This window comes from Colius striatus, chromosome 1 (genome assembly GCF_028858725.1).
Source record: "Colius striatus isolate bColStr4 chromosome 1, bColStr4.1.hap1, whole genome shotgun sequence".
NCBI classification, from domain to species: Eukaryota; Metazoa; Chordata; class Aves; order Coliiformes; family Coliidae; genus Colius; species Colius striatus.
Window position 1 is genome coordinate 191902223 of NC_084759.1, and position 17886 is coordinate 191920108.

Consider the following 17886-nt stretch of genomic DNA (forward strand, 5'->3'; position numbering starts at 1 on the left):
GTAAATTAGCACTTGAATAATTACTTAAGATTACACTAAATACAAAAACTTTCTTTTGCAACAGAGGGCAAGGAAATGTCTGAGCACGTGGGATTCACAGTCCTGGATGTTAACAACCCTGACACAAAGGAAAGCATTTTTTTTAGGTACACAGTTGAACCAAACACTTTGTAATTCACACTGACAGATTTGCTGTGCTATGTCCAGTGCCATTGTAGACTAGGGTTCAATGAATTGTTTAGAAGAGAAGAGCCTCTATAAAAAGTGAAATCTTATTTTGTTTTGCTTGCAAGATATTTCCAACACTTTCCATTTTCCAACAAGTTTACCAAGACATTAACATGTTACCTGCTGCATTTAAATGCTGTCAGCTTTGCCATTGTACTTATTGGTGTTTATTTACTCAGCTTATAATGAAAAGTCCAGCCATGTATGAAATCAAGCTTAATTTGTTTAAGGTTTGCATTGTGAATGCTTGGAGATGCCAAATATACAGAGATGGATGGATTGTTCTGGTTCCTGACACTGCCACTGTTGCAAAGCTATAGGAAACTTTTCTTTATACATGACTCTAAACATCCTGCACTTGGGAAAAAGTCTTTGATTTTTGGTCTTGAGTTGGTTCATAAAATGATGCTGACTAATGGCTGAAGCAAGCAATCAACGTGACAAAAATACTGCCTTTTTTCTTTAGGAGTTTGGGTTTGTTTTGGTAATTTGACTGTGTGTGTTGTTGAAAAGGCCAATCTGTCTTTGCAGGGTGTGATGCCGCCTGGAGAGGACTGGGCTGTGGCGGTGGTTTTCAGGCAGCCCAGCGCCGGCCGGTCTGTCACATGGACGGGTCCCGGCTTCACCCGCCTTCCCAGCGGAGCCGGGCTGAGGTTTGCCATCAACAATGTGCCCTTTGCCATGGACTTCGAGATCACGATTCGTTATGAGCCTGAGGTGCTTGTGATGTCTTGTGTGTCTTGTGATGCGATAGAGACAGGATCTATTTTGCACCAACTTGTCCCTCTCTTTATATTGGAAGTGAAAATGGTTTGTCTTTTTGTCCTTACCAGCCAAGTAATGTTCCCTCCACTGGTCCCCTTCACCCACTCCACTCAAATCTGAAAAATCAACACTTCCTTTTCTATGCATCAGTCAAGGTTTAATCTTCTGGAGTTCTTTTGGTACCTTTGCTTGGACTGGACTTTTGTTCACAAATCAGACACATGCAAAAGGCAGCTCCTTTTAGATAGCCGTCCTGTACTTCTAGCTGGAATTTTCTGGGCAGGAAAATGTGCATAGGCAGGAGTGATCTGAGTAGATATTTATCCAGGGCTTTTGCAGACATTCAGCAAACATCTGTGCTCTGAGATGTGTGAAAATTGTAGGAAAATGGACAAAATCTTATTTTTAACTTGACAAAATTTCTCAATGCTGAAGACATGTCTAGGGAAATCTGTAAACCAGAGCCTGGTTAAACCCAAGTGTGCACCCATGCCTTCAAACACACAGGCAAATATCTTATTGTTACCAATATTTATTTGCATATGACTTCCTCTTTCTCTTTGCAGCTCCCTGGAACAATCTCACCACTCAATATCCTCCTTCTGTCTATTGTATTTTGTTTTCTAGCTGTCATTCTGAGGCAAACAAAACTCCCAGTGTCTTAAAACCTGAGAACGACTTTGCAGTGGGTTGGTTTGAGATAGCTTGTTCCTTCTGAGGATTAAGCAGTTAAATTTTAAAGACTTTTGTTACAAAGTCTTTTACATTTGTTATTCTTTATGTGATGTGAGAGGAGGCAGATAAAAAGGATATGTCAAGGACAACTCTGTGCTAAGAAAGGAAACAACTCCCAATGACTTTAACAGTGCTGTTTGCATTTGCACCAGCTGAGGTCCCATTTCCGCCTCTGCTCTTCAATTAGCCATTGCAAACACAATAGATTTTTCACAAATAACGTTATTTTTCTAGTCCTGTAAAGAACAAAGAGAAAATCAGTTTTGTCACTGCAGTTTGCAATCATTCAGATGGTTTTCGTTAGCCCTGGCAAAGAGAAAATAGGTTTTCAGATATGGAAAATGACTGTAATTTTTGTCCTTTGTTTATAGTCCTCGGAAGACTGGCTGGCAAGCATTGCCATCCAGCCTGCTGGTGTTGTGTCAAGTCAACGCTGCAAAAACAAGGGCCTTTCAGAGGAGCCACATGTGTTGCCTCTCCCAGCTACAAAGAGGTCTGATTATTCCCATCCTTTTGCCTGTAAATTTTCTGTGTATAAATCTTTTGCTGAAGCATTTCAGAGCAGTAAATGTGTGGGAAAATAGGAATATTAAAAACACATGTGTGGCTGTTGCTGTCATACCATAGTACCACGTAGGCTCCAAGAAAGAGTCCGGTGCTCTAAATCTCAGCCTGGCAAAGATTTGCCCAAGCCAAGAGACAGCCTGAGATCCTGCTGAGGTTGGTTGTTGCTTTGACAAAGATCCAGCTGCAGTATAGAAAGAAAATACCAGGGTGGTTGGACTAGATGATCTCTAAAGGTCCCTTCGAACCCGTACCATTCTGTGATTCTGTCATTCCATTCTATGACTTCTGTGAGAAAGTCACTGTCCTAGCCTGTTTTCAAAACCATCTTTTCAGCTTGAGCCTATGTAAAAAGAATAGAAAGGAGCCAAGAGGATGTAACCAAAGTCTTGATCAAACAGGGACAGGAAAAGACAAATACAGTGAGTTGCAAATTCCTTTGCTTGTAGTAGTAAGACCTGCCATTTTCAGTTTAATCTCACCAGGTGAGATCATCCAGGCAGAAATCACGCAGCTTTCCCAAAGCCTGCAAGCAGTGGGGCTGGCTGTGCTCCTCACAGCAGCAGGGCTAGCTCAGGGCTGCAGACATTAGGATGCAGGCACAGAGGAGAGGGAGAGCTCACAGCATCTTCTAAACTTGTCCCGACTCCTGGCTATAACTGTGCTTTATTTCTGCCTAACAGGATTGCATTTCTGCAAACTCCAGTGTGCCTGGAGCCAGGAGCAGAATATTTGGTGGATGTGTATTTTTCTCAACCCTCTGCCTCTGATCCAAAGGTGAAATCGTTCATCTTGATTGACTCAGTGAGTAGTTCTGTCACAATTCCCTTGAGGCTGTATTTGTACCAGTGGGATTTTTTTTTTTACACAGACCTACTAAAAATAGTTTTAAGTTGTTTATAGTGTGTTTTAATGGAAATTCAGCAAGGTGTGATCCTTCTTACCTCTGTCGGCACTGTTTGCATGGTTTTATGTGGAAAGACAGAATTGTGTCTGGTTTAATTTTCATGGAGCAATACCATAATAGTTCATCAAGTCACACTTGATGCACATGTTAATAGTCAGAGTAGATTTCTCTATCTGTTGCTTGTTTATTATGAGCATACTCCACACATGCTGACAAGATGATCTGGTTTGGAATATAAATTCATGCAGTTCTTCATCACTTAGGTTTTTTTAAATATATAATTTGGATGAGTGTAGTTAAAAATCATGGAGATACTTAAAGATGACATTGGAAAAGTAAAATTAGTCTGTACTTTCCTGGGAACTGGGTCCAGACATTTCTCAGGTTTTCACCAAGTCAGTGAAAGTTTTGGGTCCTTCTCTTGAGAAAAATATTTTTAAGTCCATTCCTCTAATTACTTTTGTAGAACTGAACCTGACACAGGCTGGCCATACTTGACTTCAGCTGATTTTTCTCTACCTTGGTAATACAAGCAAAAGTTTTGGCCAGTTTTGGCTTTTTCAGTCATCAACTTGGCACCTCTTAGAGGCAAAACCAGTTCTGAATGCATTTCTAAAGTCTTATTATAACCTGACTTTTTTTTTCACAGTCTCTTTTATTTGGAGAACTTGGGGAATGTCTGGACCTTCAGAACAAATGTGAATTGAGATGTCTGAGCAGCCCCATAGCAAATTTGGGAATGTGGTGCTCCAGGTCTGTGTTCTTGCATAGTAGAGCACAGTAAGAGTATGTGGGAAATTCTGGTTTTCAGTGTATCTGAGCAAGAATATTTTCTTTTCCCTCTTAATGCCAAAGCTTGGACTTATTCCCAGAATCAGCTCCGTGGAGAACTTGTGCAGTGAAAAGGATTTAGATGAGTACCGGAAGTATCGCTGTATTGAAATTGCATCCGAAGTGGGACCTCACGTCCTGCCTGAAGCATGTGAGCGGCTCATCGTGAGCATGTCAGCCCGGATTCACAACGGTGCCGTCGGTAAGAGGCAGCTGCACAGGCAGCTCTTTTGGACAGTTACTGTCCCTTGAGTTTGTAGGACATGTTGACAGGAGAGCTCTCAGCTCAAGGCTGTGTAGGCAGGCAAAGCCGATCAGCGTGTGATATGTATGGATGCGCAGGATATGTCCTGCTGAACCCTGAGTATGCTGCAAACACCTTTTGGTGATGTGGCTCTCAGAGTCCATCACATCTGATGATCTTCATGGAGCAGCGTGACAGCAATCATGGCAGTGCTTATGTGTTTTCTGAAGAACGTTTCAATCAGATGCAGCTTCACCATGTGACCAAAGCAGTAATTTTCCAACTTTTCTGTCTGCTTTAAAATGACAGAGGAGTTTTTAAGGCTGGATGCTACAGGCCAGCTGGATGCCCTGGTAGGACTCCAGGCGGCATGGCACACAAGCTGATGTGCTGGAAGAGATTCACCAAGAAAAGCTTGGTAATGTCCCAGCAAGAGGGCAGTGACAGGTGAGGTTTGAAGCCTCAGGCAGGCTCCTGGACCCACACTGGAAAGGGCAGCTGGGTTCGGTAACTCAGAATTCCCTGCTGTTGGGCCCAGAGAAAGGGAGCTTCTCTGCACTTCTGGTAACAGGAAGGACTTTCCTGGACAGCTTTGGTGATCAGCTCCTTTCAGGAAACCTTGCCTCCAATGGACCTGAGAGCATCTTCTTGGTTTGGACTATTTTAGAAAGACTGATGACTCCCACCTGCTGTGATGTGGTCAGGGCTGTGTAGCCACATACCTCCCCTCATTTAAGTCTAGGCTGTGCTGACTCCTCATTTCCCAGTTCCCATAGTGATGCGATTCTCCCAGTGAAACATGACACTGGCTTCCTAGTGCTGGCATCTGAGTATCCTGGACAAACATCTTCTATGAGTTAGCAGACCAACTTCACTCAACAAGTTAGTCCAAGGTGCCCAGAAAGCAGCAAACAATACACAGATGCAGGCTATGTACTGCTTGCAGGTTATGTCCAGTGCTGCAGCTAGACATAGATTTATGTCAAACCCTTCTTCAGGATAACTCCATTTAAGATCTACATTTTGCTACACTCTCTCTGTCCTATCCCAAAAATGTACTGAGGGCAGTGCCTGAATGTGACAGCTCCAATACTGAGACTTGTGCTGGTGTGCCTGATCATCACCATTGATGCATGAAATAATCCAAACCGTGGCCATCAGTGATTAATCAACCCCCAATGACAACAATCAAGCTCTACTCCTATTTTTAAGTGGAAGTTTGTGAGAGCTGTCACACTCCTTTATAACCAAACCTGGTGTGATTTTCCTTCCCCTTGGCAGCATGCAAGTGCAATCCCCAAGGGTCACTGGGCACCAGCTGCAGTGCACTGGGAGGACAATGTCAGTGCAAAGCCAATGTGGTGGGACGCTGCTGTGACACCTGCTCTGTGGGCACCTACGGCTTTGGCTCCCACGGCTGCTATGGTGAGTACTCGGCAGCCAGCACCAGTGTCTGCCTCTTCATGCATGCCCCAACTTCTCAGGGCTTTGAATCCATTATTATTATCCAGGACCATGATTAATCCAGGACCAAGGAAGCGATTGTTCCCTTGTACTCAGCACTGGTGAGGCCACACCTCAAATACTGTGTCTAGTTGTGGGCCCCTCACTACAAGGACATTGAGGTGCTGGAGCCAGTCCAGAGATGGGCAACAAAGCTGGTGAAGGATCTAGATAACAGGTCTTATAAGGAGTGGCTGAGGGAGATGACAATGTTTAGCCTGGAGAAGAGTAGGCTCAGAGGAGATCTGATCATTCTCTACAACTACCTGAAGAGGAGTCGTAGTGAGGTGGGGGTTGATCTCCTCTCTCCAGTAACAAATGATAAGACACAAGGAAATGAGCTCAAGTTGCACCAGGGGAGGTTTAGATTGGACATTGGGATGAATTTTTTTCCTGAGAGGGTTATTAAGCATTGGGATGGGCTGCCCAGGGAGGTGGTGGAGTCACCATGCCTGGAGATATTCAAAAGATACATAGATGAGATGCTGAGGATATGGTTTAGTTTAGTGATGGGCCTGGCAGAGTGAGGTTAGTGGTTGGTCTTTTCCAGCCATAATGATTCTGTGAGTCTATGATCTGCCAAGCAATGTAAAAAACCATGTCCCCAGATAATGAACTCTCCATTGGCACTGCTTGCACTGCCTGCCCTCCAGCAGTGTCAGGGTGGGGGGACACTGGAGACACAGCTTTGCCTTCTGTGTTTTCCAGCCTGCGAGTGCCACCCGCAGGGCTCGCTGAGCGCACTGTGCGACCAGGGCACGGGGCAGTGCTCCTGCCGCCGGGACGTGGGCGGCCGCCGCTGCAGCCACTGCCTGGCCGGCTATTTCGGATTTCCCCACTGCCACCCTTGCCTGTGTAACGGCTACGCGGAGCTCTGTGACCCCGTCACTGGAGAGTGCCTGAACTGCCGCGCGTTTACAGCTGGAAGCCGCTGCGAAAGGTAAGTTGATGGGCAGCCCTGCTAAGCTCACCAACAACGGTGCTCTCTGAAACGTGTGTGGAGCTGGAGTCCCACCTACATCCTCATGAATGTTATCAATGACCTTAACTGGAAACACATACCTAAACCCAGGATCAAACTGGAAGTAGCTGCTGAATGGCAGGTACATATTTGTTTGGCAAATGCGTGTGAGAAGATGCAGGTAATGCCTGTGGGACGACTGCCGGCATTGCAGCAGGCTCCCTGCAGGATGGCATCTGAGACATGGGTGCCATGGCACCACGTGGCTGGAAACACACAGTGCTGTGTATGAGGTACACTGACTCCTGCCAGCTTTCTAATTGCTAAGAGGTCAACCAGATTTACCAAGAGTAAATGAATACTCGTTTTATTCAGTACCTGCAATTATCTCTGAGGAGCTTAAATAAACATGTCCTGTTTACTGGTTCATATTACTTCCATATGACCAGCAAATGACTTTTCCCATGTTTTCCAACTGTGTTCAAAACAGTGCTCCTCTTTTTTTTTTTATTCTGTACACTGGCAGCAATATCAGAGTTCAACACAGATGTCAGAATTACATTTGTCAGCTGTAGTTTAGGTTGGCTGGTTTGTACTTTGTCATTCACTTCTAGGAGGATTTCCCCATTGAGCTTTTCTTGCAGTGCAGAAAAGCACAACACAGCCTTTGGCTATTGTGCTTGTACGTGGCAAATAGATTGAAAATGGAAGACTGAAATATTGTTGCCCTGCCTGTGCCTCTGCAGGAACTCTAGACCCCAGGGTGAGGATAATTAAATAGCCAAGACTTGTAGCCTGGCTTGTGTACATCTAGAGAATTGTGCTCCCTTTTGCCATAGTAAAGCAGATCAAAGACTGAGGATGCTTCAGAAGCAGCTGCTTTACTGCAGCTTCAGGGCCCTGGGGGGCCAGGGCATAGAAGCAGTTGGGAGGGGGAAGCAGCTAAGCCCCCAAGGAGCCCCCACAGCCTGTTTGAGTAACAGCACAGCCACTACCTCCCCAAAACAGCCCTCACCATGGGTTTGCAGACGTGTCAGACAGAGCATGGCTGGTTTCATTACATATGCTGCATCTAAAATACTCCGAGTGAACTGTTTCTTTTTTTCTCGTAATGGGATTTTCTGCTGTCCTGCCAGCCACTCTTTGTATGTGTGTATAGAAATAGATGAATATACGTGGTGACAGGTGAACATACACAATTTTTACATGGCTGCTTTTAGCTCTCTATGCAGAACGTGTGTGATGTGTAATACATATATGTTTTCACTTAGATTAAAATTGTTCCAGAGCAGATGAGAGTCTTCAGAAATATTCCCTGGAAAGAAAACAGAAGTTTTTTTCTTTTTGCTCCAGATTTTGGGAATGCAGCTCTGATTTTCCATTATGGAACACCTTTGAAACTTGATACATCTGTACCAATTAATGGAGATAGCATTACAGTGACCTGGGATGTTAAATTAATTATACATACATATAAAATGATTTGCCTGCAGGGACTGAAAGCAGTACTTGACAATTTCTGCTGCTTTTGTTGACTGCTTGGACAGGTGTGTGGATGGCTATTACGGCAACCCTCTGAGTGGAGAACCCTGCCGCCCGTGCATGTGCCCAGGGGCACCTACAAGCAATAGGTATTTTGCACGTTCCTGTTACCAGGACTCCCAGTCTGCACAGCTAGTCTGCAATTGTCTCCAGGGATATTCAGGTATGAGGCAAAATAAGGGCTGGGTTTCATTCTGTTAAAATCCATGTAAGAGAGAAAAATTACCATCCTCCTCCCATCTTCTGTTCAGAAATGACAAGTGAGGTAATGGTAATAACATAGGTAAGAAAAGGAAAGTCCTGACTGAGTAAAATGGAAACTGTGTCATTAATCTTTGGAAAAGGGACTCTCCCCCCATGGATACAGTGAAGCCATCAATCTAATGGCACTCTGGAAACCTCTGTTCCAGGAACACTACATTTACCTGGTGGGGAGTAGTGGGCAGAACTGCAGTTGCTCATTACATCTGAAAGATAAGCATTGGAAACCCAAATCAGAAAGAACAGGGCATCAAAAAGAGCTGATAAGATTTCCTAACTAGAGAAAATCTTTCTTCATATAGAGGAATCTTGCTTTGCTGTTATGCCCAAAAGTGAGTGCTTTTCTGTTCAAATGGTCACTTTAGGAATGAGGTTTCCATTCTCAGCTCTCTCAAATGTAGATATTTTTGTAGCAAACTGATGCCTTGCTTCCTAACATCCTGTTGACTTAGCTTGAATTTCTGCAGGGAAAATTGAAGATAGTTCCTTCCCCCTGAGGATTAGAAAGATCTCAGTGATGAACACAACCCATAATGGGAAACAGAGCCAAAAACTAAACCAGTGCAGTTGTCTTTCCTTAGGCTAGGTTCCTTTGTAAGTCAAGAGCAGTTTTGCTTGAGTAATTGCTCTACGGCCAAAATGATCCATGTTGGTACTTATCCAGGCAAATTCTGTCCTCACAAACTACTGCAATCCTCAGTTCTGGACTTTCTTCCTCCTACTTCTTCCCAGCAAGGCTCTTGATCCCCTCTGTGGCACTAGGCTCACTTCCCCAGACACTGTGAAAGGTTCTGGTCCTGACAACCATGGCAAAGGAGCACAGCCCTTCCTTGAGGGTGAGCTGGTGGATGAGGTCGCAGCAACCCTAGCCTGCCCATAAAGGCTCCAAAAATGCAGAGAAGTTGCACCCCAGTCAGGGCAGACAATGGGATGACATGCTGAAGTGCAATGCCAGCAAGCAAAGACAGAGAATATCAGAATTTGTGTGACCTCCTGGGGATCCTCCACTGTATTGCAGAAAGAAGGGCAGGTCTGCTGGGCCCTGAGTTACTCCAGGAAAGGGCACCCCACACCTTCCCATGAAATCTGGCCAACCCTGACTACTGCCATTGAAAGGACTTTGCTGGGAAAAAGATGTTTGGAGGTGTTTTGTGAGAGGGCACCTATTTACTCCTACTGAAAGGCCTTCCTTGGTAAAAATGACTCGGGATGAGGAGAGTGTGTTTCCATCAGATTCCAGTGTGGGAGATGTAATTTAAACTGATCGTAGGATTCAAGGGCCACAGTTTCAAACAGGTGGATATTTTCCATTGGGAATGTGCATTTAAACAGACAGTCTCAATCTTTTAACAGTATTACTGGGAGTTACATATTTCACTTAATTCCCATCAGACAGCAAATATTTTTACCTTCCTCCACAACAGGAGATCAGTGTGATGAGTGTCCTAGTGGGTTCTACAAAACCCCAGGCAGCCCTGGGCTCAGCTGTGCACCATGTCCCTGCAATAACAACATTGACGTGACAGACCCAGAGTCCTGTAACAGAGTCACAGGGGAATGCACCAAATGTTTACACAACACCCATGGAGCAAACTGCCAGTTCTGCAAACCAGGGTATTTTGGCTCAGCCCTCGATCAAAACTGTCAAAGTAAGTAAGCAACAGCCCTGCAACTGTGTGTTACTACCAAGAAAAGTTTTAAAGAAATTAGGCTACAGGGAGAGGTTAGCCCTTGGAGGGACAGTAAAACTAAAGCAGATCACTGGAGCCAAATATGAGAATATCAAATGTGTTTCTATCCATTGACACAAATAACTGTTGCTAGAGCATCTGTTATATTCTTTGTCATCAGAGTCCCACTAAATCTCATACTGAATATCCCTCCTAGGAAATACTCATTTGTGAAATGAAATCAATACTCTCTGTTATAAAAATAAGTGTGCATTCAACCCATTCAGGAAGGAATCAAAAGCAAAGGAATCAATTGTTTATCCATGCTGCTGGCTGATGCCAACTAAGCAATGCTCAGTTAACCAGATGATCCCTTGCTGAGTTCCCTGCCTTGCCAGTTGTTTTTATTGAGTAGCTAGAATGAGACTGTTCAGGCAATTTAATAGAGTCCACGAGGGCACTGCTGTCAACTCATCACTTTTAACAGAAAGGCAGGAGAGTCACAAAATGCAAGGCAGAAGTTTCTTCCCAATGTTTCTTAAAGACTAGTTTAAAAAGTGTGCCTGATTTCTAATTTCTACAGGCCAGGCAGTTATAGATATTTTCAAGAAACTCTTTTTCTGCAGATCTCTAAAATACAGTTCAAGCCCATTCCTTCTTCATTCTTGGAAAGTGTCTGTTAGAAATGGTTAAGCAAGAACTTTTGGCTCCTCACAGGGAAAGCTTCTTATCTTACTTGGCTTACTGGGGTTTCCCACGCTGGATAGTGCCTACTGTAAATCAGTGTCTCCTTACCCAGCATATTTAACATTTCATTCTAATAAGATTCAGAATTCACTACGCCTGTATTTTTATGCCTATATTACAAGTACAAAATGTTCCCAGTAAGTTTGCTCGAAGGAATATATAAGCTGTTATAGAAAGAGAGGTAAAGTGTATGAGATTAAAAGTGTGTTTGAGATTACTAGAAGTAAACCTACAGCATGTGCTTTAGATACAGTTCTGATTGTCCATCAACTGTCTGTATTTTTGTCCTTCTCTTCCCAGGGTGTAGGTGCAATCTGGCAGGTGTCCCCTCTGCCACGTGCCCGGGGGAAGCCACAACCTGTCTGTGTGACCCGGCCACGGGAGCTTGTCCTTGCCTGCCCAACGTGGTGGGCATGGCCTGTGACCAGTGTGCCTCTGGCTACTGGGACCTGGCTAGTGGAAAAGGATGTCAGACGTGTGACTGTGATCCAAAAAACTCCCAAAGCAACAAGTGCAACCAGGCAAGAAAATATCTCTGCTTTCCAGGAACCAGGGTGGTGGTGTTTTGGCATGGCACGTGGGGCACCCTCATGATAAATAAGAACTGTTTTTTGTGGTGCTCCCTGAAAATAAAAAGTCTTTGGAAGTTTGCAGTTGGGGCTATCACACTTTGAGTCACTATACTGTCATATTATCATATCATTATATCAAACCTGCTGTTCTGATAATGTGCCTCTGCTTGTAACCAGTTTCTCTTTGCCTGTGTGTTTCTTTCTCAAGTGGATCTTTGAAATACTTTGTAAGAAAATATCACATATGAAAAAACATATGCCTAATAAGTATATGTATAGGGAAGAAGGAGTCTAGGCTTGAAACCAGGAGTCTTAGGAGTATTTAAGTGTTTATTTTCATAAAGTAACAGCTGTGGCCATTACATTAATAGTGCCTCGTCTATCAGACTGTTAGAGTACCTTTTCTCGTCTTTAATTCCTGTGGACTTTTTACTAGAATGTAGGAAAAAATAAAACAGTGTTTCACAGTAGAGAGATGAAATTGTAGTCCCATGGAGCCAACGGCAGTTTTGCTATTGATTTCAGAGCAATGGGAACTTATCCCAAGCTCTTGCTGATGTGTTTTCACATTTTCCTTTCAATATGCTTTCTGTTTGTTCCAGTTTATTTTTTTATTTTTCCTAGAAAATGTAGCTCTTAACCTCAAAGAACTACCACTGGGGTTATTTTTCTGAGATGTACTAGTTATCAGAGATTTAATTCCCTGCACTTTTAACAACAGAGTAACAAAATAAACTTTCTAGAGCAATATGCGTGATGTACCCTTGAGGTTTGCAGATACAGTTAATATATCACATAGTTAAAAGTTGAAATGTTGAGTACTTTGCTCCAAAAACAATAATAAATTAATCTTAATAATTTGGGAGTCCTGATTGATAATAAGCTAACCATGAGCCAGCAATGTGCCCTCATGGCCAAGAAGGCCAAATGCATCAAGAAGAGTGTGGCCAGCAGGTCAAGGGAGGTTCTGCTCCCTCTCTACTCTGCCCTGGTGGGGCCCCATCTGGAGTCCTGTGTCCAGTTCTGGACTCTTCAGCTCAAGAGGGACAGAGAACTGCTGGAGAGAGTCCAGTGCAGGGCCACCAAGATGATCAGGGGACTGGAACATCTTTCATACGAGGAAAGGCTGCAGGAACTGGGGCTGTTTAGTCTGAAGAAGAGGAGACTGAGAGAAGATCTTATTAACATTTATAAATATCTAAAGAGTGGGTGTCAGGAGGTTGGGACATCCCTTTTTTCTATAGTAGCTAGCAACAGGACAAGGGGTAATGGGATGAAGCTGGAACACAAAAAGTTCCACTTAAACATAAGAAAAAACTATTTTACTGTGAGGGTGAGGGAGCCCTGGCACAGGCTGCCCAGAAGGATTGTGGAGTCTTCTTCCTTGGAGGTCTTCAAGACCCGCCTGGACATGTTCCTATGCGGCCTGATCTAGGTGACCCTGCTTCTGCAGGGGGTTGGACTAGATGATCTCTAAAGGTCCCTTCCAACCCCTACCATTCTATGAGTCTATGAATCTGCTTTGCTAAGCGAAATAATGTTCTCTTAGAGGATGAGTTCTTAAAGAGCATCTGTAGAGTGGAATATACAAAATCTTTCATATTGGTAAAGTCCATTTTGTTTTCACAGCTTTCAGTAGGATGATGGAAAGGTGAGCCAATACTGTATAAACCATGGTTTTCAAAGACTGTGTGCAAGGATTGCCACTATATGACATAAGTCACAGGGACAAAAATAAACTCAGTGAATAATGTGTATCCAACCACATGACTCTGCAGAAAGTGATTTAATCCTATCTGTCTTTACAGCTTACAGGCCAGTGTCCATGTAAGCTAGGTTACAGTGGAAGACACTGCAATGAATGTGAGGAGAATTACTTTGGCAATCCCCAGATACGCTGCATTTGTAAGTATTACAAAGTGGAGACAACTGGATTAAAAACTGCCTCAAAGGAAACATTTACTGTAAATATTCACAGGGGAGATGGGACATACAGCTAGAGAAGCAGGCTTTCATACATTTGTGTGTATGAGATGGAGAAAAGTGTTGATGTTATTTATGTATATGCTGCTTTCTCCGGTTATGATGGGACCATGGAAGTTAGGGATGAAGAAGAGCCATTAGCCAGACAGTCCACTTTGCTCTAACTCAAACGCGGCTTTGCTTTTATCATCTAGAAAAGCATGATTGTGCTTTTTGCAAGCATTAATCCCCCAGAAAAGGAACAAGTGGCTGTAACTTGCTGTCCCTTTGTTGCAGCGTGTGGGTGCAACCGGGAGGGAACCAGCCAGCCCGCGTGCGACAGAGCCACCGGCGCCTGTAACTGCCGCGTCGGCGTCACCGGCCGCTTCTGCAACCAGTGCGGCCGTGGCTTTCAGAAAGACTTTCCCTTGTGCCGCCAGTGTCATCTTTGTTTTCATCAGTGGGACACTGAAATTGCTACCCTCGCTCAGACTGCTCAGGGGTTAATGAAGTTTGCTGCAAACCTCAAAGCAAAAGGAGGCCGAATGCCCAGCTGTGACACGCGCTTCAAGGCCTTTGAAGATGCCATTTCTGAAACTGAAAACATTTTGAGACATCCTGTTGTTTCACTGGAAGCCCTCTCAGGCATCAAGGATTTTCAGAACTATGTTCAGTAAGGGCATGGCTGCTCCTGAAAAAATCTTGGTGGAGAAAGCAGTCTTGCCCCAGACTCTGCCAGCCATCCCTACACATCAAGTCCTGCTTCTGATCAGCACCCAGATGCTGGACTCCTAAGTCATTGCTTTCAATAGATCTGTGAATAATCCATATATATAGATAGATATATATATATATTTATAGGAAAAGGGGTAATGGCTTTAAACTGAAAGAGGGTAAATTTAGATTAGATATTAAGAAGAAGACCTTCACTTTGAGGGTGGTGAGGTACTGAAACAGGTTGCCCAGAGAGCTTGTGGCTGCCCTGTCCTTGTAAGTGTTCAAGGCCAGGTTGGATGCGGCTTGGATCAACCTAGACGAGAGTAGAGTGGAAGATGTCCCTGCCTATGGCAAGAGGGTTGGAACTAGATGATCTTTAAAGATCCCTTCCAACCCAAACCATTCTGTGATTCTATGATCTGTCCTCCACAGACATATAATTGAATGCTGGATTTTAACATTTCATCTTAAGGGTTTTGTATATAAGCCATTGCAAGTCAATGTTTCTGCTCAGTTAAAAATGTATCTCTTTTCCTCTAAAACAATGTGTATCTCAGTTCTAGTTTAAGAGCAATCCAGTCTGACTTCTGCATAACTGCTATTTTCCTTTCAGACAGAGAGTTGCACAAATGGATCCCCTTCACAGTACACCATATGAGTTTCCTGACCTTAACAAGAACATAGAAGACATTGGGGAAGAAGCTGACCTAGTGTATGACCTTCTACAGCAGAAAATAAATCTGCATCAAAATTTTCATTACTTGAACCTCAAAGGTAAGGCAGCCAGCAATTAATTGAAATAGGTGAACATTTGCTGGGAAAATTCAGAATGTTTTTCTCACCATTGAACCACAGAACATTTCAAAGATTCCTAGATTTTAGCTTCCTATGGTAGAACAAAAACAAATACTAACAACATTTTACAGTGACTTTCCAAAGTCCCTTTTATCTTAAAATGCCATGATTTCTGGCATCCTGAATTTCAGATGCATGGGCCAGGGTCATGTCAGTCAGAAGTCTCATGAATCCTGATGTTTACATCAGGATTTGAAAGCCACCCAGTTTCACAGCACAGACTCACAGATCATGCAGTAGTACAGCAAAGGATTTTTTTCCCCCTATTTCTGAGTCTCCTTGCTCTTAGCAATACTTAAAGAATGTTGTACAGCAATGGTTTGTTTAATTAAAGCAAAGAGTCATAGTGCAACTCTTTAGTGTTCCCATGGGAAAATATATGACTCTATGTGGTAAGGAACTAGCTCTCCATCATCAAAAAATGTGAAGCCAGGATGGAGTTCCTTGGCAATTTTGAACACGTTACAATGTCTGTGCTTGAGCTAAGTGTAATCTGCATGACTGGCTGATAGCAGCAATGACAATGTCACAGACTGGTTTCTGGAGAAAGACGGGGATATATCAGCTGGGGATTTTGAAGAGATGCTAGATCATCCCCAGGAGGCTGTCAGCAGTATACTCTCCAAAGACCTGGCTGCCAAGATATGTGAACCTCCACAAGATAAGGTACACACCACAGAAGACTTAAGCTACAGGCAATGCACTCCCATTTACAGTCTGTGTTTCTTTCAGGCAAGAAGAATATTGTCCTAGAAAAGATGAGAAAAAAAAAGAAGGAAAAGTCAACAGAATACAAAACTAAGGGAAAGGAAAAGGGGAAAAGAGGGATTAATTAAGATTTAGGGCCCCCTTGCCCTGTTGTACTTGACAGTGACCCCAGGACTGGCTCTTCCCCTCAGGGCCCTGCATGAGCAGCCAGCACAGCTCTCCCAGGCTCCACTGCACAATTTAGCTGAGTCTTGCGTAGACTCTGAGAAAGGCAGGAAGGCAAAGAAACAATAAACCCCAGGGAGGTCAGTGGATGCACAGCTGAAGCATCCATGGTGCTCCCTGGTCACGTTCCAAACCCACTTCGTCTTTCAGCCTCAGGAAATATAAAAAAACACTATAAAAAGCACATGGGGGTGTGGGGAGGGGAAGACCATGAATTTAGGCTGAATTTCTGGTCAGGGCTACAAATATTTGTTAGTCCTGCTACTGAACATCTAACAGGGTAGAAATAACGTTTCCCTTAAGATAAGGAGCTTCTCTGATAGCCAGGAGAATATCTGGCTCCGTCACACCACCTTGATTTCAGGATCAGCAGCACATCTATTTGTGGATCAATCTGCTTTTTCCCCTCTCTTTTTTTTTTGTGCTGAGGCAGAGCAGAATATGGCCACAAACACCATCTAGGACACATTTGGTACTTGTGCCCTGGACTCATGTGGGGAACAGGCTCCTACCTACCTCTCTGAAGAAGATGAGGATTCAGAAACTTCCTCAGAGGCATACACTCTGATGGCTGACCTGGAAACATTAATATCTAATGATGAATTAAATTCACTGGAAAAAACCAGCCACAATCATCCTTAAAAGAATGTTTGCAGTTTATGAGATCTCATTAAGTTATGGTTTTCCAGCCTTGGCCCTTGGCTTTACAGCTACTGTGGTAGGGTGATGCAGTAAGCACAGCTTCCTATGCTGTAAATCAAGCCTGTGCTAAAAGGCTGTGTTTAACATAAAGCAACTTGGAAGCTCTACAGCTCCATCACAAACCAAGCATGAAAAATGCATTTGGGCCACTTCATGGAGAGCTGAACCACTGTAAAGCATTCCAGCAATAGAACTGTTGCATAGAAAACAGTCTGTGGCTTAGATACGGAGATAGAGCACCCTCTTGCCAGGTATTTTGTGCTAGGAGCAAACTTTAAGCTGTATGTTTTTTCCAAAAGTTACAAGATGAAACAAATAGCCCTGGTTCTGCATGATAACTAAACATTGTCCAGCTTCAATCAAAGCAAGGCAAGGGCTTTAGAGCTTGATTCAAAGCACACACAACTTGACAAGTGCCTTGTCATTAACATCAACTGGGTCGGTTACTGGCACAAAGAAGGATGTTAATCAATGACCTCTAATGCTTTTTCACTGCCCACACATCAGTTCTGGCCCATTACACATACTTCTGCCTGGGGATTTGTGGACAACTTTGGGTTCTCTGGATATCTGGGAAGCCTCAACAGCAGCAGTGTAAAATTATGTTTTGCAAAAGGCCTGAGTCCTTTCCTCAGGCTATTCATCTGAAAAAAAGGTGAAATAGTCTTCAGCCTTTTTGAGTCTGCCTAAGGGAAAGCTTACACTAAGAAAACAAGAAACATTCTTGCTGGAAAGTATTTTTTGCCTGGCCTACAAGTTTACCATGGAAGTGTTTTGGTATTGTTTATAAATGCATCAACCTTGAAATTGGATTTCCAGACCCAAAGAAAACTCACAAATTTCCGTTTGTAATCTAAATTTTGGGCTCAGTTTAGCAGACCGTTTAACTTTTGTGTGCTATGCTGAGCAGACAGGGCAGCAGAAATGACAGCAGCTTTATCAAATCAACAACAGCAATGCTTGAGCTACTGACAAATGCAGATGAGTTAGCAGTTTGTGTCATTAATGAGATCTAATTCATACTTTTCTTCCATTGGCTTCTCATACACCGTGGGCTCTGTGGGATGACATGGGATCCATTGTATTTGCATCTGTTTTAGCAGGTTTTGTGAGTATCGATAACTATTCCTGTTTGGCAGCTGGCTGAGGAAAGGATTAAAAAGCTTGACTGAAGAAATTACAGTTCC

At 43.6% G+C, this 17886-nt stretch overlaps 1 protein-coding gene across 1 annotated transcript in view; it reads left to right on the forward strand.

Moving 5' to 3' along the window:
- Positions 1 to 17886, forward strand: part of LAMB4 (laminin subunit beta 4) — a 43442-nt gene that overhangs the window by 16371 nt on the left and 9185 nt on the right. Inside the window, exons 15-26 of the mRNA XM_061989005.1 lie at positions 760 to 945; positions 2100 to 2221; positions 2976 to 3096; positions 4055 to 4232; positions 5556 to 5699; positions 6486 to 6717; positions 8286 to 8443; positions 9966 to 10190; positions 11259 to 11479; positions 13339 to 13435; positions 13790 to 14165; positions 14823 to 14983. Of these exons, the coding sequence (XP_061844989.1) occupies positions 760 to 945; positions 2100 to 2221; positions 2976 to 3096; positions 4055 to 4232; positions 5556 to 5699; positions 6486 to 6717; positions 8286 to 8443; positions 9966 to 10190; positions 11259 to 11479; positions 13339 to 13435; positions 13790 to 14165; positions 14823 to 14983 (2221 nt within the window). The remainder of the gene's footprint in view (positions 1 to 759; positions 946 to 2099; positions 2222 to 2975; positions 3097 to 4054; positions 4233 to 5555; positions 5700 to 6485; positions 6718 to 8285; positions 8444 to 9965; positions 10191 to 11258; positions 11480 to 13338; positions 13436 to 13789; positions 14166 to 14822; positions 14984 to 17886) is intronic.